The sequence below is a fragment of the Cetorhinus maximus genome, chromosome 20 (genome assembly GCF_964194155.1).
Source record: "Cetorhinus maximus chromosome 20, sCetMax3.hap1.1, whole genome shotgun sequence".
NCBI classification, from domain to species: Eukaryota; Metazoa; Chordata; class Chondrichthyes; order Lamniformes; family Cetorhinidae; genus Cetorhinus; species Cetorhinus maximus.
The window spans coordinates 6,573,597-6,598,936 of NC_135898.1; the positions used below are offsets into that span (position 1 = coordinate 6,573,597).

At 43.7% G+C, this 25,340-nt stretch overlaps 1 protein-coding gene across 1 annotated transcript in view; it reads right to left on the bottom strand.

The window, feature by feature from the left end:
• The window catches only part of pebp4 (phosphatidylethanolamine binding protein 4), a 447,588-nt gene that overhangs the window by 299,083 nt on the left and 123,165 nt on the right, over positions 1-25,340 (bottom strand). Inside the window, exon 4 of the mRNA XM_078565426.1 lies at positions 2,513-2,611. Within this exon, the coding sequence (XP_078421552.1) occupies positions 2,513-2,611 (99 nt within the window). The remainder of the gene's footprint in view (positions 1-2,512; positions 2,612-25,340) is intronic.

Consider the following 25,340-nt stretch of genomic DNA (forward strand, 5'->3'; position numbering starts at 1 on the left):
TTTGTTTGAAATCTATCCCACTTAGCACGGTGGTAGTGCCACACAACACGATGGAGGGTATCCTCAATGTGCAGATGGGACTTCGTCTCCACAAGGACTGTGCTGTGCGATGATCACTCCTACCGATACTGTCATGGACAGATGCATCTGCGACAGGCAGGTTGGTGAGGATGAGGTCAATTGTGTTCTTCCCCCTTGTTGGTTCCCTCACCACCTGCTGCAGACCCAGTCTAGCATCTATGTCCTTTAGGACTCGGCCAGCTTGGTCAGCAGTGGTGCTACCGAGCCACTCTCGGTGATGGACTTTGAAGTCCCCCACCCAGAGAACATTCTGCATTCTGCACCCTTTCCACCCTCAGTGCTTCCTCCAAGTGATGTTCAACACAGAGGAGCACTGATTCATCAGCTGGGGGGGGAGAGGAGGGGTGCGGTAGTGGCAATCAGCAGGAGGTTTCCTTGTCCATGTTTGACCTGATGCCATGCGACTTCATGGGGTCTGGAGTCCATGTTGAGGACTCCCAGGGCAACTCCCTCCCGACTGTATACCACTGTGCTGCCACCTCTGCTGCATCTGTCCTGCCGGTGGGACAGGACATACCCAGGGTTGGTGATGGTGGTGTCTGGGATATTATCTGTAAGATATGATTCCATGAGAATGACTATGTCAGGCTGTTGTTTGACTAGTCTGTGAGACAGCTCTCCCAATTTTGGCACTCGCCCCCAGATGTTAGTGAGGAGGACTTTGCAGGGTTGACAAAGCTGAGATTGCCATTGTTGTTTCCGGTGCCTAGGTCGATGCCGGGTGGTCTGTCCAGTTTCATTCTTTTTTTGTGACTTTGTAGCAGGTTGATATGACCAAGTGGCTTGCTAGGTAATTTCAGAGGGCACTTAAGAGTCAACCACATTGCTGTGGATCTGGAGTCACATGTAGGCCAGACCAGGTAAGGACGGCAGATTTCCTTCCCTAAAGGACATTAGTGAACCAGATGGGTTTTTACAACAATCGACAATGGTTTCATGGTCATCATTAGACTTTAATTCCAGATTTTTATTGAATTCAAATTCCACCATCTGCCGTGGCGAGATTCAAACCCGGATTCTCAGAGCATTTACCCTGGGTCTCTGGATTACTAGTCCAGCGACAATACAGCTACGCCATCTCCTCCCCTCTCAATGGACCTCCAGGCATTAGAACCAGCCATCCCTAATTGCACAGGGCACCCAAATGCAACTTGTAAATCTGCCACAGTTAAGGGAAGATTACGCCTGACGTCTCGCCACAATCACTTGCAGGGTCCCAAGCCAGTTAAGGCTGATGCCAGGATTGCAAATTTGAGCCTGTTGAGTCAATGTTTTTGCAAATTACCTGTTGATGAATTGTCATTTTTCATGCTCATCAAGGTAAGGGATGTCAGTACAGGAGAAGGAAACCTTGATTTACAGCTTTGCATGGAACAGGTCTGCCCAATTACATTCCTAAACCCCATACTGCAGAGCACAGAGAGTGAGAGTTTATTCCCAATTGTCACCCAGTATTAACCATCTAAAATTACCAAATTATGCCAGTTCATACTGACTTCTGGGAACTTGTGTTGGGAATACATATTCACTGGGGACTGGGTTGTTTAAGCTTATTTCAAGGAGACCCGCGAAGCAGGCAGAAATGAGTGGGTTTCATTCCACTGTCGTGCCCAGATCCCATAGGTGAAAGGATATTCTGCGAGTTCATTTGCCAAATGTGTAGAATAGAGGCTAAAGTTAATAAACAAGAATATAATTGAGGAAAATATCCAACAGATTCAGTTCAACAACTATTTTTGAACTGTAGGTCAATTCTACAGGATCCCTAGGTTACTGTCCACCCTTGGACAAAATGTGATTGTCACACCACCCCTCTACCACAGCACCTAACAATGATGACTTGAAGCCATCGCAATTACAATCAATGTCAGAGCTGTAATAAAATCAGTAATGTACCCACCCAAATAACTCTGATGATGCTGTGTAATACATTGAAAGGTAATCAATAAAACCATGCTGCATGGGTCAAAGGTGTGAATTCACATACAGGCCAAAGCGGGATGTTTCTCCAAATGCAAAACCCAAAACCCAGTATCAGCACATTAATGCCCTTCCCCTTCCAGGATTAAAATCACAGTTGTGATGCCTTGCCTAAGAGACCAGATCTAAGCATCTTAGTCGGCTGTATCACCTGATTATGAGAATACTAACAACCATAATTTCCATCAGGTTCATTAACAAGAACACTGAAGGAGATCGCACTTGGTTTACATGAGCTAAATGGACCATACATAACGGGGAACACTGGGATCAGAATTAGTGGTTGGTGGTTAGGAGAGCTGCACTCCATTAATAGAGCCATCAAGATCTAAAAACAATTTAGTTAAAGCACAAGTATAAAAACAGATCTCAAAGCAAATTTTTAAAACGTAAAGCGCTGCATCGTGAGGAAGTTAATCATGGCTCGCAAGTTACGATTAGACACACTTACAGAGATGTTGGTCACCAACCAATGTCTCCAGTAACGGTATTCAGGATTTTTCTTGTTAGGGGCATCTGGATCCACCATTATCAAGATGTAGTTCTTGTCCTGTTAGATAAATATGGTGGACACAATTAGAAGCATTGCTCTGCACCAACACAACATCAATCACCATATTACAATCATGTGACTTTGAAAGCTATTAGGAAGGATCAGGTTGTATTTTAAGATAGAGGGCAAATTACTAAGCAGATGTTTGTTCTTAAATATGAATTCAACACATCCTATTTTCTTGCTGCCAAAATCAAATAAAATGAATGTGTGCAGACGTTCGAATATTTTTATTTTACAATACCACTCACAGGAGTTATTTGTAGACATTGCAGTTAGACATAAAGCCTATGATTTTGCAGTCCAGCTTGTTGTCTTGAATCATAATTTCACTTTCTCTCAACCAGTACAGGTCAAAATTCAACATTTGAATTCCCTAGAATATGGAAAAATAAATATACTGGTTTTCTCATAGATGAACTCATTTTCTTCCAGGTTCAGTCCGATAATGCTTTAAAGAAAAGTTCTGCAAAGTTCCATTTGGTAAAGGCCTAAATATGCTGTTGTTTGTCCAAAAGAAAATATTCCTGCAATTAAGGAGCTTACAATTTTTTTGTTTGCAAAGATCATTGTTTTTGGAAAAACAAACGGTCCTTCTTTGGTTAAGCTTATTTTATCCGAAATTTTAAACTGAGGCCTGCAAACACACAAAATTGTGCATTTACCTGTCTGTGTTCAATTGGGTCTCCAACCATGATTGATAGCCAAAATTTTGCCGAAACTATTGAAATTCAGTGACGAGTCAAATCAACAGAAACAAAAAAGCAGAGTTTGCATTTAAATCAGGTTTCAGGAACAGTCAAGAGACCTATGTTTCAAATTGGATCATGTCAGCTCTTCCTTCCTCTCATCCAGTGATAAAATGTGTATCTTGCATTTGGCAAGACATCAAGCTGAAAAGCAAGGACTGCATTGCGTGTGAGTGCAACATCAGTGACTTTCTTCCTTTCTCTGATTCCCTTCTCCATGTTCCTGGTAGTTTTGAACTTTCAAAGGCTTTCTCAATCACATCAACCTCACCCTTCTCTATTCACTGTCCAACTGCGTGTGCATCGCGAAAGATATATTTTCTTTTTTTTAACCAAGATTGTTCAGTGAGACATTGATTCAGGTGGAAGAAAATTGCTGAAAATGCGTCAAGCAGCCATGAATTTTAAGCCATGATTTTTCCAGAAGAAGGTGGAATTACAAAACATGTCCCTGTTGGCGAGTAAGTTCAATTAAGTGCTGCCCTAAGGCTCAGCCAGTAACCACCTGATCAGGCATTCAGCCACTCAGTCTGCGATGCCATCCTTTATGATCATTTTATTGTCCCATTATCAGTTAATCTATCATGATCATCAGCAGCAATTCAATCTAAGTTACAAAGAAATACTGAGTAAATCGGCCAAATGACTGCACCATCTTGGACGGTGAAAAACCATTTCATTCTTTTGAAATGAATGCACATTCCTTAGATAATATCACCACCTTCAACACCTCTTTGTGCTTTTGTCTGTGACATCTTTTGGTTATCTCCACCTATCACTGGCCCTCTACCAGCTCTACTTGTCCCACCCCCCCTTAAACCAGCTTATATTTCATCTCTCTTCTATTTTTACTTAGTTCTGTTGAAGGGTCATTCGGACTCGAAACGTTAACTGTGTTCCTCTCCGCAGATGCTGCCAGACCTGCTGAGTTTTTCCAGGTACTTTTGTTTTTGTTTTGGGCTTATTACTGGTTGAGCAAATAACACATCACACGCCTCCTGATTTATTCAAGGGGGTGTTGGATTAGTTGTGTCTAATGGTACAGGCAAACTTTCCACATGCATTACTCCACGCTTGCTCTGGAGCATTGCTGAAGCTTCAGGATTAGGGCCGGAGCTGATAGTGCACGCTCCTTCCAAGAAACTTGTAAAATACAGAAAAGCTTTTTCAACCTTAAACCCAAAAGAACATTCCCCAATTCCCTAAGTAATATTGATTGTATTTTCTCACACTAACCATTTAATAATATCTCTGACTGATGGATTAGCAACTTGTGCTGTAGATACATTCATATTTGAACAAGAATGTCCAACTTATGTCACATAGAATCTCTGCAGTTAAGAGCATAACATTGTAATTGTATCAATCCAGGCTGAATTTTATCCTCGATCCCAGAACACAGCATACTAACTCTGTCTCGTTGTAACATCTTGTGTAAAAGCAACCATGAGTCTATACTCCATGATAGAACTTGTCACACCACTTGTGCCAAAGGAAAAACATATAAAAAGGCATGTTATAAACATGCATTAGTGTCAGCAATGGCTTGGTTGGTACAATTCTTGCTTCTGAGTCACAAGTTTCTGAGTTCAAGTTCTGCTCCAGGGCTTGAAAGCAGAAATATACACTTACACTCCAGTGCAATACTGAGGGAGTGCTGCAATATCAGAGGTGTTTTCTTTTGGGTGACATGTCAAACTGAGGCCCCATCTGCCTGCTCAGGTATGTAAAAGATCCTAAGGCAGTATTTCAAAGAAGAGCAGTGGGGGTTATCCCTGGTGTCCTGTCCAATATTTATCCCTCAATCAACATCAGGGAAAAGAGATAACCTGGTCATTATCACTTTGCTGTTTGGAGGAGTTTGCTGTGCACAAATTAGTTGCCTCTTTTCCCAGATTACAACAATGACTACACTTGAAAAAAGCTCTTCATTGGCTGTAAAGTGCTTAGACACGTCTGGTTGTCTTTCCTTCTTTTCTTTCTTTCAGGAAAAGATGCAAGTTACTGAGCTCTCTCTCTTGGTGTTCCTCCCCTCTGTTTCCCTTCGGATCAGCTGGATCTCCTTCCTTCCTGAAACATATTATGTTTTAAAATACATCAAATATTTCCCATTAGGCTCCCAAGGAAATACATTTCATTCAGACCCTGGAGCCTGTTCAATCATATTACAGATGACCTTTCTTCCATTAACCTTCCTTCATTTCATATCCCTGAATAGCCTTGCCTCACAGAAATCCATTAATCTCACTTCTGAAATGTTCAATTTACCCACCAGCTTCAAATGTGTTTTGAGCAAAAGATGAAGAAAGACTTTTCTTTAGTGTGGCATTCCTGTCTTTAAGTCAGAACTCAGCTCCAGGCAAGCCCAGGGAGTGCAGATTCTTACAAAAAATGCTGGAAAAACTCAGCAGGTCTGACAGCATCTGTGCAGAGAAAGACAGGGTTAACGTTTCGAGTCCGTCTGACTCTTCTTCAGAGCTCACAGCCAATCGAGTACTCATGTCCATAGCCCCCATCTCATAGTATGGCTTGTGAAAACCTATAAAACCTCCTGCCAAATAAGACTAACCACCAATTGAGCAGTAACAGTATGATTACAGCCGTGAAAGGCCATTAATGCTGTGGCCTGCCAGACTGTGAATCCTTTCACAACCCCACATCTTTTTCACATAGAGATATATGAAAACAACAACTGTGTAGGTCCAGCAAACCTATGAACAGTAATCTTGTTAATGCAAGTTTGGTAGCCACGTATACAGCATACGCATGTTCTGTGTGCACATAAGAGTTTGCATATCTGTTCATTTTTCAAAAGTCAAACTTGGAACTCGTGTTCCTTTTATGCACTTCGTTCATACAACAATATATGCAAATGCCATTTGTGCAAAAAAAAAACACTACTTCAGGCTAAATGAAAGGCATCTCTCAAAAGTCTTTGCTTGTCCCAACAGCCTGTTCTTGGTCACAGGAATGATTTTAGGCTGCAACAACTAAAAGGCCAAGAGTACAATCTTTGTACAACACACACACAGTCGAGAACAAGAATGTCTTCCTGTTGGTGAGATAACAGCACGTTTATTTTACTGGTATAGATTTGTGTTACATGAAGTCTAAACATTTTGTGGGCACACCATATTGTGTGAGTAAAACTTCACAGTATTAATGACTGACTGTCGGCAATCTGCTAAACCATATGATGAGTTGATCATTTGACATAAAACAGTGTCAGCTTTGCCACTTTTCCAGTAACAGGACTATACAAGAATGAGAACCTCGCTGCATGCACTATGCACAATTGATTACAGGTTACTTAAGTACTCTCAGTTTGGATTTCTGAAGTATCCTACATTAAAACTAAAACTGCCCTCCATAGTATTCCCTAATATGCCTAAAATCATGTGCATACGTTACACATCATATAAGGTCTGACAGAGTCAAACAACTTACAAAAGTTTAGAACTTGAAGCATAGTTGCCATTTTGCAATACACAAGAAGTGACTTATTTATACCAGATTTTAAAGCAGCAATAAAATATGAAAGAGAAAAGCTGCGAGATAGATCAAGCCTGTTCTTTCTGCAAATCATGTGCAATCTACCCTACTATGAACTCCACCCAAGTCAATAAATCTCTAGGTGCAAAGTTCTGAATAAATACTCAAGGAACTAAAAGGCTGCAGCCAACTGACTCATCTCTTGTCAGTCACTATTTAATGCTGATCTGCATTAGATAACAGACATGCACAACCACCCACCAACTCTGTTCCAGAAGCCTTGGACTACTCTCCCACAAAGTATTTGATCATTTCAATTCCTGTTAAGTTAAATGCTTGCATTTTTGTATATTTGCTCTCAGGTGGTAGATGATACTGGGAAGACTGCATTTGTCATCTATTACAGATGGCCTCAAGTGGCGGTAGTGAGCCTTCTCCCTGAACTGCTGCAGTCCTTGGCCGATGGGGCACCCATAATTAATGATCGGGAATGCAGAATTTTCTAGCCTTAAAGATAAGAAGCAGAAACAGAATTACCTGGAAAAACTCAGCAGGTCTGGCAGCATCGGCGGAGAAGAAAAGAGTTGACGTTTCGAGTCCTCATGACCCTTCAGCAGAACTGAGTGAAGTTAGGAGAGGGGTGAAATATAAGCTGGTTTAAGGTGGGGGGTGGGGTGGGGGGAGAGAAGTTGGGGGGGGTGGGTAGTAGGGACAAGCAAGCAGTGATAGGAGCAGATAATCAAAAGATGTCACAGACAAAGGAACAAAGACGTGTAAAAGGTGGTGATATTATCTAAGAGAATGTGCTAATTAAGAATGGATGGCAGGACACTCAAGGCACAGCTCTAGTGGGGGTGGGGTGGAAATACTGACAGGGCATTACAGTTATAGATTTAAAAATAATGGAAATAGGTGGGAAAAGAAAAATCTATATAAATTATTGGAAAAAACAAAAGGGAGGGGGAAGAAACGGAAAGGGGGTGGGGATGGGGGAGGGAGTTCAGGATCTAAAGTTGTTGAATTCAATATTCAGTCCGGAAGGCTGTAAAGTGCCTAGTCGGAAGATGAGGTGCTGTTCCTTCAGTTTGCGTCGAGCTTCACTGGAACAATGCAGCAAGCCAAGGACAGACATGTGGGCAAGAGAGCAGGGTGGAGTGTTAAAATGGCAAGCGACAGGGAGGTTTGGGTCTTTCTTGCGGACAGACCGCAGGTGTTCTGCAAAGCGGTCACCCAGTTTACGTTTGGTCTCTCCAATATAGAGGAGACCGCATTGGGAGCAACGAATGCAGTAGACTAAGTTAGGGGAAATGCAAGTGAAATGCTGCTTCACTTGAAAGGAGTGTTTGGGCCCTTGGACGGTGAGGAGAGAGGAAGTGAAGGGGCAGGTGTTGCATCTTCTGCGTGGGCATGGGGAGGTGCCATAGGTGGGGGTTGAGGAGTAGGGGGTGATGGAGGAGTGGACCAGGGTGTCCCGGAGGGAATGATCCCTACGGAATGCCGCCAGGGGGGGTGAAGGGAAGATGTGTTTGGTGGTGGCATCATGCTGGCGTTGGCGGAAATGGCGGAGGATGATCCTTTTAATGCGGAGTCTGGTGGGGTGATACGTGAGGACAAGGGGGACCCTATCATGTTTCTGGGAGGGAGGAGAAGGCGTGAGGGCGGATGCGCGGGAGATGGGCCGGACACAGTTGAGGGCCCTGTCAACGACCGTGGGTGGAAAACCTTGGTTAAGGAAGAAGGAGGACATGTCAGAGGAACTGTTTTTGAAGGTAGCATCATCAGAACAGATGCGACGGAGGCGAAGGAACTGAGAGAATGGGATGGAGTCCTTACAGGAAGGGGGGTGTGAGGAGCTGTAGTCGAGGTAGCTGTGGGAGTCGGTAGGCTTGTAATGGATATTGGTGGACAGTCTATCACCAGAAATTGAGACAGAGAGGTCAAGGAAGGGAAGTGTCAGAGATGGACCATGTGAAAATGATGGAGGGGTGGAGATTGGAAGCAAAATTAATAAATTTTTCCATTACATTCTATTACAGAGTGATCCGTCTTCCCAGAAGTGATGACTTCCCCAATGGAAGAAGTTGCGCACACGCAGAAATAAATGAGTCTTATAGGCACAGATACAGGAGTGCGCAATGTAGTGGAAAGCCAGGCAATTGACCTGGACAGAGCTCTTTCTGTTGCTACCTGGTTGGTGGTAAAATGGAAGACTGCCTGGGTTCCATTCTACACCGGAATATTACAGGTTCTAGCAGCTTGGAAGGCTTTTTTTTATTCATTCACGGGATGTGGGTGTCACTAACTAGGCCAGCATTTATTGTCCATCTCCAATTGCCCTTGAAAAGGTGGTGATGAGCTGCTGTTTTGAACCACTGCAGTCCATGCGGAGTAGGTACACCCACAGTGCTGTTAGGGAGGGAGTTCCACGATTTGGACCCAGCACCACGAAGTAACGACAATATAATTCCAAATCAGGAACGTGTGTGGCTTGGAGGGGAGCTTCCAGGTAGTGGCATGCCCGTGCATCTGCTGCCCTTGTCCTTCTAGATGGTAGCGGCCGTGGGTTTGGAAGGTGCTGTCTAAGGAGACTTGGTCAGTTCCTGCAGTACATCTTGGCGATGATACACACTGCTCCCATTGTGTGTCGGTGGTGGAGGGAGTGAATGTTTGTAGATGGGGTGCCAATCAAGCGGGCTGCTTTGCGCTGGATGATGTCGAGCTTCTTGAGTGTTGTGCGAGCTGCACTCATCCAGCCAAGTGGAGAGTATTCCATCACACTCCTGACTTGTGCTTTGTAAATGGTGGGCAGGCTTTGGGAAGTCAGGAGGTGAGTTACTCACCGCAGGATTCCAAGCCACTGATCTGCTCTTGTAGCTGCAGTATTTAAATGGCTACTCCAGTTCAATTTCTGGTCAATGGTAACCCCCAGGATGTTGATTGTGGGGGGATTCAGTGATGGCAATGTCATTGAATATCAAGGGGCAATGGTTTGATTCTCTCTTGTTGGAGATGGTTATTGCTTGGTACTTGCGTGGCGCGAATGTTATTTGCCACTTGCCAGCCCAGCCTGGATATTGTCCAGGTCTTACTGCATTTGGGCATGGACTGCTGCAGTATCTGAGGAGTTGCAAATGGTGCTGAACATTGTGCAATCATAAGTGAACATCCCCATTTCTGACCTTATGATGGAAGGAAGGTCATTGATGATGCAGCTGAAGATGGTTGGGCCAAGGACACTCCTCTGAGGAACTCCTGCAGTGATGTCTGGGAACTGAGATGATTGACCTCCAACAACCACAACCATCTTCCTTTGTGCTGGGTATGACTCTAATCAGTGGAGAGTTTTCCCCGGTTCCCACTGACTCCAGCTTCGCTAGGGCTCCTTGATGTCACACTCAGTCAATTGCAGCCTTGATATCAAGGGCAATCACTCTCACCTCACCTCTGGAGTTCAGATCTTTAGTCCATGTTTGAACCAAGGTTATAATGAGGTCAGGAGCTGAGTGATCCTGGCGGAACCCAAAGTGAGTGCCAGTGAGCAGGTTATTTCTGAGCAAGTGCCACTTGATAACATTGTTGATGACCCCTTCCATCACTTTACTGATGATCAAGAGGGCAGTAACTGGCCAGATTGGATTTGTCCAGTTTTTGTGGATAGCAAATACCTGGGCAATTTTCCACATTGCCGGGTAGATGCCAGCATAGTTGTAGTGGAACATCTTAGGGGTGCGGCAAGTTCTGGAGCACAAGTCTTCAGTACTATTGCTAGAATATTGTCAGGGCTCATTGCCTTTGCAGATCCAATGCCTTCAGCAGTTTCTTGGTATCACAGGGAGTGAATCAAATTGACTGAACACTGACATTGTGATGCTGGGGATCTCCAGAGGAAGCAGAGAGGGATCATCTACTCGGCACTTCCACCTGAAGATTGTAGCAAATGCTTCAGCCTTATCTTTTGCACTGATGTGCTGGGCTCCTTCATCATTGAGGACGGGGATATTTGTGGAGCCTCCTCTTCCAGTGAGTTGTTTAATTGTCCCCCACCATTCACAACTGGATGTCGCAGGACTGCAGAGCTTAGATCTGTTCTGCTGGTTGTGGGGTCACTTAGCTCTGTCTATTGCCTGCAACCTACACCATCTGGCACGCAAGTAATCCTGCTTTGCAACCTCAACAGGTTGACACCTCATTTTTAGGGTAGGCCTGGTGCTGATCCTGGCATACTCTCCTGTACTCTTCAATGAACCAGGGTTGATCCCCTGGCCTGATGGTAAGGGTAGAGTGGGGGATATGCCAGGCCATAAGGTTACTGATTGTGTAATACTGCTGCTCTTTACGGCCCACAGCACCTCATGAATGCCCAACCTTGAGTTGCTGGATCTGTTTGAAATCTATCCCAATTAGCACGGTGTTAGTGCCACACAACATGATGGAGGGTATCCACAATGTAAAGACAGGACTTCATCTTTCCAAGGACTGTGTGGTCATGGACAGATGCATCTGCAGCAGGCAGATAGGTGAGGATGAGATCGAGAATGTTTTTCTCTCTTGTTTGTTCTCTCATCACCTGCCGCAGATCAGCCTAGCATCTATGTCCTTTAGGATTCAACCAGCTCGGTCAGTGGTGGTGCTACCAAGCCACTCTTGGTGATGGACACTGAAGTCCCCCCACCCAGAGTACATTCTGCGCCCTTGCCACCCTCAGTGCTTCCTCCAAGCAGTGTTCAACATGGAGCAGTGCTGACTCATCAGCTGTTGGGGATGTTGGGGAGGTAGTAATCAGAAGAACATTTCCTTGCCGATGTTTGACCTGATGCCTTGAGACTTCATGGAGTCTGGAGTCCATGTTGAGGACTCAGAGGATGTGACATACCTCCCACTTCTTCTCGTGGGTTTTGGACAAAGGATGAATTTTTTAAGGTCTGTAATCTTGAGAGGTTCAATAGGAGAGTCAGTTTCCCTTTTGTCCTTGCAGATATACTGGGTGAAATTTTCCCATCCTGCCTGCAGCAGGCAGGAGCACTGACTCCAGCAAAAAGTCAGAAATCTGCCAATGTAAAACAGCTTACAATTCTCCCAATGGTGGGTTTATAGCGCATCAGTTATCTCACTGACTAGTGGCGGAAACGCCTTTAGCATTCATTAACATGTCAAGAATGCTCATTAAAACAGCTGCTTGATGGAATCTTGTCACACCTTCCAATCTTGCAGGAGATTACGTCGGCTTCAAACCCTTTGAAAAGGAGTGGCGTGCACAAGTTGGACCTCAGTTCACACGTAACTTCAAGGTGAGTGCAACATACATAGCCAATCTGCCATAGCGCTGCACCAGTCTTGTTGAAATGAATGCCATACTGCTGGGGCTGTAGATTTGGTCTGCTCCTGATCTTTGCCTACGTTGTCCCGAAGGACACCATTGTGCAGCAGCACACATGCAGGCCTCCACTTTCAGACAGTGACCAGTACTGCGGCCGGGGTTGAGGAGTGCAGGGGCCTCCTACACCCGATGGCTGAGACCATTGCCCGCAAGGACACGACTGTGCAGTGGTACGAAAACAGGAAATGTTGGAAATGCTCAGCAGGTCTGGCAGCATCTGTGGACAGAGGAACAGAGTTAACATTTCGAGTCCGTATGACTCTTCTTCGGAGCTAAAGAGAGGTAGGAGTGGTAGTCAGGCAGAACTCCACTTTCAGAAACCAGCACTTCAACTGGGGGTTGGTTGGGGTGAGAGGCGAGAGTGGGGATGACAAACACAAGGTGGGCAATGGGGAAGGAAGGCTATGGAAGGGCTGTGAGGGAAAGGTGAACACGAGGGGAGCCAAGGGAGGGAGGGCTGTGGAATGGCTGTGAGGGGTAAAGGCTTTTGGGGTACTTGTTGCCGCAAAAGTGAACAGGAGTCTGCTTAGAAGGAAAGGAGGAAGACCTCCTTGCAATGAAAGTCACTGAAAGCCAACGGCTTCATTAGCACTATTAAAGGGCTACTCAGAACTCAGTTGCTTCACATCCCAGTCGCTGCATCTCAAGAGTAACACAGGGGAATTTAGAATTTGGGAATGCAGGCACTAGCAAAGAAGGCACTGCTGCATCATTTATGGCATTCCATCAATGAAGGCCTGTCATGTGTTCACCAGATTTGACATTCCAAACGAGCCAAAGAGCATCCACTCATTGATCATGAGCAACTGATTGGTCATTAATATGCCACATCAGAGATTGGAGCACAGAGCTAGGTTGGGTCATTCATCTCAACTAAACCTGAGCATCCCACACTGGGCTCAAGATGTTACGTATCTACGATGCCGTCTTGGTCACTTTGATGTGCGTGCTAATGTCTCGGGGACAAGGCGGCCACCATGCAAATAGGGCAGGAAAATCTATGGACCTCTACAGTTTCCATACATTTCATCTTCTGAGCTTCACTTTCTTGTCCCATGAATCATTAATGTCTTCAACGTTGCCTTTCAGAGAGAAGGCAAAAGCACAAATAGATCCAGGGTTCAGAGAGAAGGCATAAGCACATATGGATCCAGAGCTCAATGCTGTCTTTGCCAGGGTTCTAATGCAATGGAACAGGCGAAGGAAGGGGAGACGACGCCATGTGCAGCTCCAGCAGGAGGCCACGCCTGAGGGAGATGGTCAAGTGGAGCCAAAGCATGAACAGGAGGATCAGGAGTAGAGACCCAAACAATGGTGGTGAATCGCCAGACCCAGGCTTTATTGTGGAAGACTCTCCTATTTACAAAAGGGTGAGAGGGAGTACCGTGCACATTTGTTCTTGTCCCGAGCTCTGGTATATCACAGATGCCACATTCTTCATAAAGACCTGCCGCCACATGGAGTTGGAAGGTATCCCCTGCCAGTGGCTTTGAAGGTGACCACCATGCTCAATTTCTTTGCCTCAGGGATCAACAGGGGACCAATGCAGCATCTCTCAGTCCACAACACATCAATGCATAAAGGAGGTCACAGATGCACTTTACAGGAAGGCCCATCATTATGTCAGGTTTGCTCTGGATGAAGACAGCCAGGTTGCGAAATTCACCGGCTTCGTTGCCATCTCAGACTTCCCAAGAGTGCAGGGTGCAATAGACTGCACCCATGTGGCTACAAGGACTCCATGGCAGCAGGCCCTAATGTTCATGAACCGTAAGGGCTACCATTCCATCTATGTACAACTGGTGTGTGAGATCGTCTGAGGCACATTCTGCAAATTTGTGTATGGTATGGAAACTAATGGGGCTAAAGGCTGATAAGTCACCTGGACCTGATGGGTTGCATCCTTGGATATTAAAGGAAATAGCTGCAGAGATAATGGATGCACTGGTGGAAATCTTCCAAGAGTCCTTAGATTCTGGAACAGTCCCAGAGGATTGGAAAACTGCCAATGTAACACCCTTATTCAAAAAGGGAGGCAGACAAAAAAGCAGGTAATTATAGGCCAGTTAGCTTAACATCTGTCATTGAGAAGATATTGGAGTCTATTATAAAGGATGTGATAGCAAAGCATTTAGAAATGCATAATCTAATCAAGCAGAGTCAATTTGGCTTCATGAAGGGGAAATCATGCCTGACAAATTTATTAGCATTCTTTGAGGAAGTATCAAGCAGGATAGATAAAGGGAAACCAGTAGATGCAATATATTTGGATTTCCAAAAGGTGTTTGATAAGGTACCACACATAAGGCTACTTAATAAGATAAGAGCCTATGGTGTTGGGTGTAGTGTATCAGCATGGATAGAGGACTGGCTAACTAATAGAAGACAGAGAGTTGGGATACGGGGGGGCATTTTCAGGACGGCAACCTGTAACTAGTGGAATGCCACAGGGAACAGTGCTGGGGCCACAATTATTCACAATATATATTACTGATTTGGATGAGGGAAATGAATGTACTATCACCAAGTTTGTGGATGACACAAAAATTGGTGGGAAGGCAAATGGTAAGGATGACACAAAGAGTCTGCAGAGGGATATATACAGGTTAAGTGAGTGGGCAAAAACGTGGAAGATGGAACATAATGTGGGAAAGTGTGAGGTTATGCACTTTGGCAGGAAGAATAGAGGAGCTAAATATTATTTAAATGGAGAGAGACTGAGCAGCACAGAGAGATTTGGGGGTCCTCGTGCATAAATCCCAAAAAGCTAGCATACAAGTTCAGCAGGTAATAGGGAAGGCAAATGGAATGCTGGCCTTTATTTCAAAGGGAATGGACTATAAAAATAGGGAAGTCTTGCTAAAACTATACAAGGCACTAGTTAGGCCACGCCTAGAATACTGTGAACAGGAAAGATATACTGGTATTGGAGGCAGTCTAGAGAAGGTTCACTAGGTTGATCCCAGGGATGAAAGGGTTTTCTTATGAGGAGAGGTTGAGTGGGTTGAGCCTGTACTCATTGGAGTTTAGAAGAATGAGAGGCGACCTTATTGAAACATATAAGATTCTTAGGGGACTTGACAGGGTAGATGCTGAGAGGTTGTTTCCCCTTGTGCGAGGGTCTAGGACCAGAGGGCATAATTTCAGAGGAAGGGGGCGCCCATTTAAGACAGAACTGAGGAGGAATTTCTTCTCAGAGGGGAGTGAGTGGAATTCTTTACCACAAAGGGCTATAGCGGCTGGGTCATTAAGTATTTTCAAGGCTGAGATAGACAGATTTTTAATCAGGAAGGGAATCAAGGGTTATGGGGAAAAGGCAGGAAAGTGGAGTTGAAGATTATCAGGTCAGCCATGATCCCATTGAATGGCTGAGCAGACTCGATGGGCCGAATGGCCTACTTCTGCTCCTACGTCTTATGGTCTTATGGTACCCTGGGAGTTGCCGTGACTCCCAAATCCTGAGTCACTCGCAGGTGCCTGAGCTTTCGGAGGGGCCATTACATCTGCAGGGATGGCTGCTTGGGGATAAGGGGTGCCCACTGAAACGCTAGCTGATGACACCGGTGAGTCGTTCTGAGGAGAGGTACAATATTGCTCACAGCTCCACACTGTCCCTTATAGAGCAGATCAGAGGGCTTCGGAAGATGCATTTCAGATGTTTAGACCAGTCAGGTGGCTCACTACAATACACTTCGGTTAAAGTTTCCCGCATCATCATAGTTGTTGCCTCCTTCACAATCTGGCAATGCCAAGAGGTGGACCCCTGCCAGAGGGTGAACTAGAGGAGGATGAGAGCTCATTGGAGGATGAAGATCCGGAGTCCCAAGAACCTCAGGAGGCTGCTGAGCATCAGTATGAGCGCGATCACGCCACCAAGGAAGGAAGTCGCGGGAGACAGGCCCATGATACTTTAATTGCTGACAGATTCCAGGAAGAGTAAAGTTAAGTGAGGGCATATGGCCACGTATCTCTCAACTCTCAATGCCATTCCCTTTCATCTCGGGGGATGTTCAACCACTTTCAGCGAGAACAAGTCCTGCATCCATACTTGTGCATTCTGACCTCGTGAATCGTCAGGCCATGATATCTGCAGCAGAGGTGAAGGCAGCCTGCTGATTGCTAAGTCTGTGTTGACCTTGACAGACAGCCCCTGGTGGCCCGAAGCCTGGAGGCTCCGGCCTGATAAGGGTCTCCTGTTCAGGGGCACAAGTGATCTCAGCGGCCTGAGCAGCTTGAGTGGATGGGGTCACAGGCAGAGGGGACTGTGAACAGCTGCACACCCTTGGAGCGTCCTGAGAGGAGGCCCACTTATCCTCCCTGTGGGGGCCCCGAGGGCCCCGCCCTGACTCCTGCAAAAGATGGTGCATGTAGAGGGAAGTCAAAATGCCTCATCTCCAAGTTGCCTACACCTTGACAGTGCCTACCAGGGTGTGTGGCCTTGGAGTGCAGGGCTGAGCTCAAATCCAGCAACACCTGCTGGACCAAGGTCTCCATGGTGGTTGCCAGCCTTCCCTTGGCGACCTTGGATGTCGAAGGTTTCAAACAAGTCGCCTGTTACTCTTCTAAACTTCAGTGGGTACAAACCTTACCTGTCTAATCTTTCCTCATAAGACAACCTGCCCATTTCTGGTATTGGTCCAGTAAACCTTTTCTGAGCTGCTTCTAATGCATTTCATCTTTCCTTAAATAAAGGGGACCAGCACTGTACAGAATAATCCAGACGTGGTCTCACCAGTGCCCTGCACAACTGAAGCATAACCTCCCTACTTTTGTATTCAATTTCCCTTGCAATAAACAAGAAAATTCTATTAGCTTTCCTAATTACTTGCTGCACCTGCAAACTAGCCTTTTGTGATTCATGCACTAGGACATCCAGGTCCCTCTGAGTCTCAGAGCTCAGAAATCTCTCACCATTTGATACTAAGCTTCTTTTTTATTCTTTCTGTCAAAGTGGACAATTTCACATTTTCCCACATTGTACTCCATCTGCCAGACCTTTGCTCAGTCACTAAACCTATCTATGTCCCTTTGGAGCCTCCTTACACTCTCTTCACAATTTACTTTCCTACCTATCTTTGTGTTATCAGCAAATTTAGCAACCATTCTTTCAGTCCCTTCATCCAAGTCATTTATATAAATTGTAAAAAGCTGAGGCCCCAGCATTGATCCCTGTGGCACACCACTCATCAGATCCTGCCAACCAGAAAAAGACCCATTTACGCCAATTCTCTGCTTCCTGTTAGCTAGCCAATCTTCTATCCATGCCCCCATGTTACCCACTATATCATGATCTTTTATTTCCCACAATAACCTTTGATGTGGCACTTTATCAAATGCCTTCTAGAAATTTAAGTAGAGTACATCCACCATTTGAGTGCATGATGCCATGATGAGAGCTTGATATTGGAGGGAGTTGAAGGATGACTTACCCTGGCAGAGCAGATGAGATCATTCACCCTCTTCCTGTGCTGGATGGCGTTTTGGATGTGGTTGTCAGCTGCGCTCACCTACTCTGCAACGATCTCCCAGGCCAGAGGCGTGAGGCTGCTGTGCTTCTTGGAGCGATGCCTGGGCTACAGACATGCCTGTGCGCCTGCACTCCTCTGATCAATGCCTGGATGGCCTGGTGGATGAAGGCAGGTGCTGCCTTCTTTTTGAGGCTTTTGGGTTGCCATCTTGTATCTGGAAGACATCTCTGCACATGTCCTGAAGACAGGTGGGCTGGAGAGAGTGAGATGTAAGTGTTGGACTGGCATTTAAACGTGATGCCCAGACCTTAACCCTGCCAGCTGACGGCGGGCAGACGAATCGGCTCCTGACCTGCCAGGTGTTTCGGCCCAACACTCGCCTGTGCATAATTCATAAGCTTTCAAATGTAGAATCAGGCACAAGTTCACGCCACTCCAGCCAAAGAGGTGGGCGCCGCCGAATCTGCCCACCACCGCACTTCGTCTCATAAATGGAAAATTCCACCCACCATCTCCGTTGCCATAGCTCTGCCTTAGAAATGTAAAAGGTGTTAGTGCAATTCTCAGGTATTTGATTTTCTGCAGTTACGGGGGCATTAGCGCCGCTTTAAAGGTAATGAGGTCCCTGCTTGTTTCTGAAGGTTAGAAATTCCTCTCGCCTGAGTCATAGCTTGTCATCCATGTCAGGGTAAAGCCTTTGCCCATTTTAAAAATAAAATAATTTTATCAAGCATCTAGGTTGATGTAAGTATATATTTTCCTTCCTATCTTCTGGACGGGACACTTGCCTAACAAACTCTACCTGTCTTGTTCTTGTATGCACCAATTGTCTCACATCCATAGCCTTTTGGGAAAGAGTGTTACATTGTTCTTGCCTCTTCTAATAAAATTGCTTTAATTTCACTCCTGAATCATCAGGCTCTAATATTAAGTTTACGTATCATTGTTTTTGATTTTCTCACCAGAGGAAATAATTTCTCCATCACTACACTCTTCAATCCTTTTCGCATTTTAAATACCTCAGTCAGATCACTTATGAATCTTTTACACACAAGGGAATACAAGCCAAGTTTATGCAATTTGTCCTCACAATGTAACCTCCCAGGCCATGGTATTCGTCTGGTTAATCTGCTCTGCACGCTTTCCAAGGTCAGTATATCCTTCCTGAGGTGTAGTGCCCAGAATTGAACTCAATACTCCAAATGGAGTCTGACCAAGGCTCTACAACTGAAGTGCAACTTATTCTATTTTGTATTCAAATCCCCTGGAGATGAAGACAACCATTCCATTAGCCTTTTTGATTGCTTTTTATACCAGTCTACAAGCTTTGATTTGTGAAATTGCACTTGCAAGTCTTTGTTCATCTATATTTCTTAATTTCTCACATTTAGAAAGTACTCTGGCTTATCTTTTTTGGGCTCTAAGTGGATGACCTTACACTTGTTCATCATGAACTCCATTTTGGATGCGATCTTTCCTACTTACTTGAACTGTCTATATCCCTTGCAACTTCCTACCCCCATACCTTCTGTCCCACCTAGCTTTAGGTCATTTTTCTGATCTCTGGTCTTGTTTGAAACCTGTTAATTTAAATCCCGTTTCCTCTATTGACACAGGCCAAGTCGAGTAGACTGCTTATATCAACTTCATCTATGTCTCGCAGCATCTAAAACTTAGATCATGACCTCCCATTGCTTTCAATGGAAGAAATAATGAGGTGGAAAAAAGTTAATGTACTGTGAATCCCTGAGTTAAGTGAGACTCATTGTTTGGGGCAAAAATGGGTTGCTACTTTTTCAAAAGAGAAAATCTGTATTTTTTGTCTCTCAAACACAAGTTCTTGGCTGAAATGGTCTATTAGCTGAGTTCCTGACCTCAGCCAGAGAAACCTGTCTGGAGAGATGGCAAGCAGAGGCAGGATATTTCCCTTAAATGAGCCAATGTAATTTGAGTTACTCAAGCACAGAGGTTTAACTTGTTAAAGAAAAGTGCTGGCAAGAGAGTGTTATACAGCCAGGGTAACGCTTTGGGGGCAGGGGGTGGTTGTAGAAGGTTTTTTTTTGAAAGTATGAGTTTCACGAAACCCCAATCACAGTAGTTTAACTTTATCCACACTTGGAGTGCATTTTGCGAAGAATAATCCAGTTAATATTTTAAAGCATGATTATACAAAAAATAAATAGCGCCATTTTTTTTCAAAATCAGAACTTCTTAAACAAAAAAGGTTAACCTTCTTCTCATCTCTACTTAGGTTCCTTTGCAGTCTTGTAGCTCAAGTACAGTACAGCATGTTCTGAATCATTTTATTCAATTTAATTTCCTCCACAGTCAAATGCATTTGAAACTATCAAAAAAGTGTGATTTTGGACATTGGTTTACTAAAATAATAAACAGAATTCAAGTGGGAATTAGACGATTATTTATTTGCAAAGGGAAGTTATGAAGTGGTCCTGGTGCATGTTATGGAGTGCTATGCGTGAAAGAAAGCCTGCAAAACTTAAGTAAAAAATAACTGCAAAATAGTAATCAATTATTCTGCATCATCTGATTACATAAAATTCATGTAACGTGATGTGGCAACTGTGGTTCTGCAGATAGCACTCTCACCTCTCATGATTGTGGGTTCACCGCCAACTCCATAACCTTAAACATAAAGTCTAGACTGACACTTCATTATAATACTGAGCAAGTGATGCATTGTCAGAGGCGGTGCCTTTCAGATTAAACATTAAAGGCTCTTTGGTTGACATAAAAGATCCCATTACATTATTTCAAAGAAGAACAGGTGAGTTCATCCAGTGACCCAGTCAACATTTATTCCTCAAATGATCATTATCGCATTGCCCTTTGTGGCAAGTTGGCTGGCTTGTTTCTTACATCACTGTCGTAATTACTGTTCAGAAGTCCTTCACTGGCTGTAAAGTGCTTTAGGGCATCCTGAGGTCATAGAAGGTGATGTATAAATGCAATTTCTTCTTCGACATGATCAGCTCCATTTATCTAGCTTAAATTTGGGTGATAGTAGATCAAATATTTTCAAACATCTATTCAAACTCCATATCTAAACTTTAAGGCAACCAGGGCTTTTATTTCATTTTATTTGACAATCTTTCCAGTGGGATTTATTTATAAGATCATTGCCTTTCAATGGTGTGTTTTGGTGTTTTCAAATATTTCTTCAGGAAAAGTATTCAGTGTCCTTATCCTGATGTTTGCACACATGACACAACAAAACCCCTGCTCTCACCCAGATCGTTGGAAGATGATCGTTGTCAGACATAGCACTATTTTTTTAGATTGCATTCATTGTAGATGTCCATGTTTCTATTTCTGTTTTAATGTCTCTCCCTGTGATATATGTCGCTGCTAACTCAATTGTGACTGCAGTTGTGACTTTAGTGGTTTCAATGAGTCGATGCTCATGTTTTTCCTCTTCCCTCCCCATCTGCAGCATGTTTCACCCATCACTTGAAGGCAAAGGGGTTGGGCAAGGAGGTCTTACGAACATATGAACATAGGAAATAGGAGAGGTAGGCCATTCGGCCCCTCGAGCCTGCTCCGCCATTCAACAAAATCATGGCTGATCTGTTTGTGTTTCAAATTCCACATTCCCATCTACCTCCGCCATTAAGATATTCAATGACCCCTTAGGAGGCAGAGAGTTCCAAAGGGGCACAACCCTCAGAGAGGAAAAATTCTCCTCATCTCTGTCCTAAAAGGGCAACCCGTAATTTTAAAACAGTGCCCTCTAGTTCTGGACTCACCCACAAGAGGAAACACCCTTTCAATACTGTTGAAAATCTTAAATACTTCAATCAAGTAACACCTCACTCTTCTAAACTCCAGTGGAAACAAGCCCAGTATGTCTAACCTTTCCTCATAAGACAACCCGCTCATTCCAGCTATCAATCTAGTAAACTCCTCTGAACCGCCTCCAGCACATTTACATCCTTCCTTAAATAAGGAGACCAAAAGTGCACACAATATTTGAGATGTGTTCTTACCAATGCCCTGTATAACTGAAGTATAACATCCTTACTGTTATGCTCAATTCCTCTCACAATGAAGGATAGCATTCCATTAGCCTTCTTAATTACCTGCTGCACCTGTATAATAACTTCTTGTAACTTACGCACTGGAACACCTAGATCCTTCCGCACCTCGGAATTCTGCAACCGTTCTCTGTTTAAATAATACTCTGCTTTTTTAATCTTCCTGCCAAAGAGAACAACTTCATATTTTCCTATATTATACTCCATCTGCTAGATTTTTGCCCACTCACTCAACCTATCTATATCCATCTGCAACCTCCTTATGTCCTCTTGACAACGTACTTTCCTATTTATCTTTGTGTCATCTGAAAATTTAGCTCCCATGCCTTCACTTCCCTCATCGAAGTCATTGATTTAAACTGTAAAAAGTTGAGGCCTCAGTACAGACCCCTGTGGACTCCACTCATCACATCGTGCCAATCAGAAAAGACCCACTTATGCATACTCTCTGTCTTGAAGTTGCTAGGCAGGCTGAACAATGATATCATGGAGAAGATCGTGGATCTTAACAGGAAATCAAAATTGGCCCAAAATCAATCAACAGTACAGTGATAATGTGCAGTTAGTGGTGTTTGCTCCTTTTTTCCAGCAAAATAGGTGTAGTTTTACCGAAGCCTTTATCCTGAGTTTCTTTGTCTGGGGCCAATTCTGTATTTCAATTGTGCATGGTTGCCATTTTTTCACAATAAAATTTGGACAGCTTTCAAGCAAACTTTTGAGTGTTTTGTCCGATATGTCCTCCAAATTTTCAGAATCACAGTTATTAATCTTGAGCGCTTTCATCCACACAAATACACACTGGGAGGGGAAGTGGTGGTGGTGGTGGCATAGTGGTAATGTCACTGGGCTAGTAATCCTAATGGCTGGGGGACATGGGTTCAAATCCCACCATGGCAGTTGGTGGAGAAAAAAATTTAAAATTCTAACACGACTAGACAGGGTAGATGCAGGAAGGATAGGGGGTAGACCATTTAGGACTGAGATGAGGAGAAATTTCTTCACCCAGAGAGTGGTGAGCCTGTGGAATTCGTTACCACAGAAAGTAGTTGAGACCAAAACATTGTATGCTTTCAAGAAGGAGTTAGATATAGCTCTTGGGGCGAAAGGGATCAAAGGGTATGGGGAGAAAGCAGAGCAGGCTATTGAGTTGGATGATCAGCCATGATCATAATGAATGGCGGAGCAGGCTCGAAGGGCCGAATGACCTACTCCTGCTCCTAGTTTCTATGTTTCTATACATCCTTCCAAGTTTTTGACATCAGTTGATGCTCACTCGAGTCTTCCCCAGCAATAAATGTAATGTTTTTATTGCTTATGCATTTATTTGAGTGAACCAGAAATAAAGGCCACCGAATAAACTGGAAAAATAATCAGTTTGGACCAATACTGGGAATATCACAACTATCAGGCAGTTCTGACAGGCCCTTTCCAGCATCACTGGCACCGCCACCAGTATTACTAGAACACCAGTTTAGAACTGGTTTTCATTTCCTCATTCAGAACCAGATCCAGCTGATACCAGTATTATTGGAACTTCCTTCTGAGTGCATCCCTCATCTCAACTTCCTTTCTGCACATTATAAACAATGGAAAGTGGTGTTTTGGTGGGAAGAGTGATCATCTTCAAAAGATGGACACTTCCATTCTGCCTTGTTATCTCAGTTCAAACTATGGGTGGGGCAGGATGTGGGGGAAAGATCTAAACTTCAAAGTTGACAGAAAGAGAATAAAGACTGTTTGACATATTAATGTTCAAACTGAGTAATTTTTATTAAATTAAACAAGTATGTTCCTAGCACAACTTCTGAAACTAATGTACAGCTAAAATTATGTTGCTTTTTCTCCAGACTTCAATGCATTTCCCAGATAATTGCATTGCACTGTACAATATAATACAAAATTTTATCACTTTCCAAATAGTAATTTATTCCCTGCTAAAACGTTAATTATGGAGGACACTTCCAATTAAGCACAAATTTACCAAATTAAGTCCCTAAAGCCTTAAAACTACCACCTCTAATAGGATTATATGACAAGACCCTGTTCTGCAAATGGTTTCCATGGTAACCAAAAATACTGAACGTGCCTCATTTAATAAACTCAATTTTAGTGACTGGGCTCCATCTGGATTCAAGATGGTTTTGGTTAAAGTTGCATTATTCCTTTCAAATGATCTACTTCTTAATTCCAGGTCAAATTCATTTGTTCAAAAATCAAACCATTACTGATTTCCTCATACTTTGCCTGACTTATCATTGCAACGTGACCCTCAGTGAACAGGGTACTGTAATCAAACTTAAATCACCTTTAAATGAAAATGATTATGTCACAACACTCCTCAATTTTTAATCTTGCTACAAACTGTAATGTTGACCTTCAAAAGCATGAAAAAAAAAGGAAATATGTGGTGTTTTATAACTCGAATGGCTTAGCAATGAAGCTCCTGAAGCCGCAAAGTTACTAGCAACCCTACACCTTGGGTAGCTCAGTCATGTGACTGACCATTTCTCAAATTTCCCAGATTCACCGCTACTCAGTAGGAGGCAGTTCCATTAGGGATAGAGGGATAAGAAAAATTAAGATTGGCTGTCTTACTCAACTCGCAGTCATGAATGATTGCATAGTGGCATTCAGGATCACCACATAGAAATTTAAAGCCAAGGCTATTCTGACCTCCCAGTTAAAGGTGATAGAAAATAAGACTTGAAAAAAAATAGGAAAGGGGAACAGTTTTCAAATAAATGTATACAAATTCAGTACAGTGTTGAGATAGGCTCGTATTTTGATCACCCTTGGTTAATGGGCCTTTTAAATCAGATTACTGAGAGATAATGTAAACTTTCATATCATGTTCTCGATATTAGTTAATTTAAATCAGTCAGAATTCAAAGATGTCACAACTAACATACATTTCAATTGTGGTAGTGGTGTTACAGTTCAATCAGGAAGTCTGAGTTGCATGTTCCGGTCTGGAGCTATGGGTAGCAATGATAAAGGCTAAAACACTTGTTGAATTACATGATTGACCAGAAATCTCTCCTACTTTCACTGCCTGACATTGTTGTATGGATTGGAAGGATGTGCAGGGTGATTCCCAATCTGTTTGGCCACGTTATGAACATGCTTTCCTTGGCCAAAAAAGTCTTGGTGTGTGACTCGAAGCTGGAGCTTCTGGCTTAGAGGCAGAGCCACAACCCATTCTGTCTTAAGATCTCAAATTTCAATTCTTACTGCCTATTATTATTTTGGCAAGAGTGATAATATGGGTGCATTCGAATGGCAAGGGAAATGAGAACAAATGTGCAGTAAACAAATAAACCCTGTCTCAGCCAGTGTGCAATTTCTCAGAAAGGAGCTGGGCATTTGTTTCTGAGTGCCCATATGGTGGTGAGTAGTTATGGGGGAGTGGCCTGGATGTGGGTGCATACGTATGCAGGGTTAAATGTATTGTGACCAAAAGGGAGCAACAAAGACATATGACATTCACTGTCTCAAAATTTTATTTCAGTATGTTATCTGTGGTTGTTTCTTCAAGATAGAGCTCCAATAACAATGATAGTATTGACAGGGCTGTTCACTGCTCTGTTG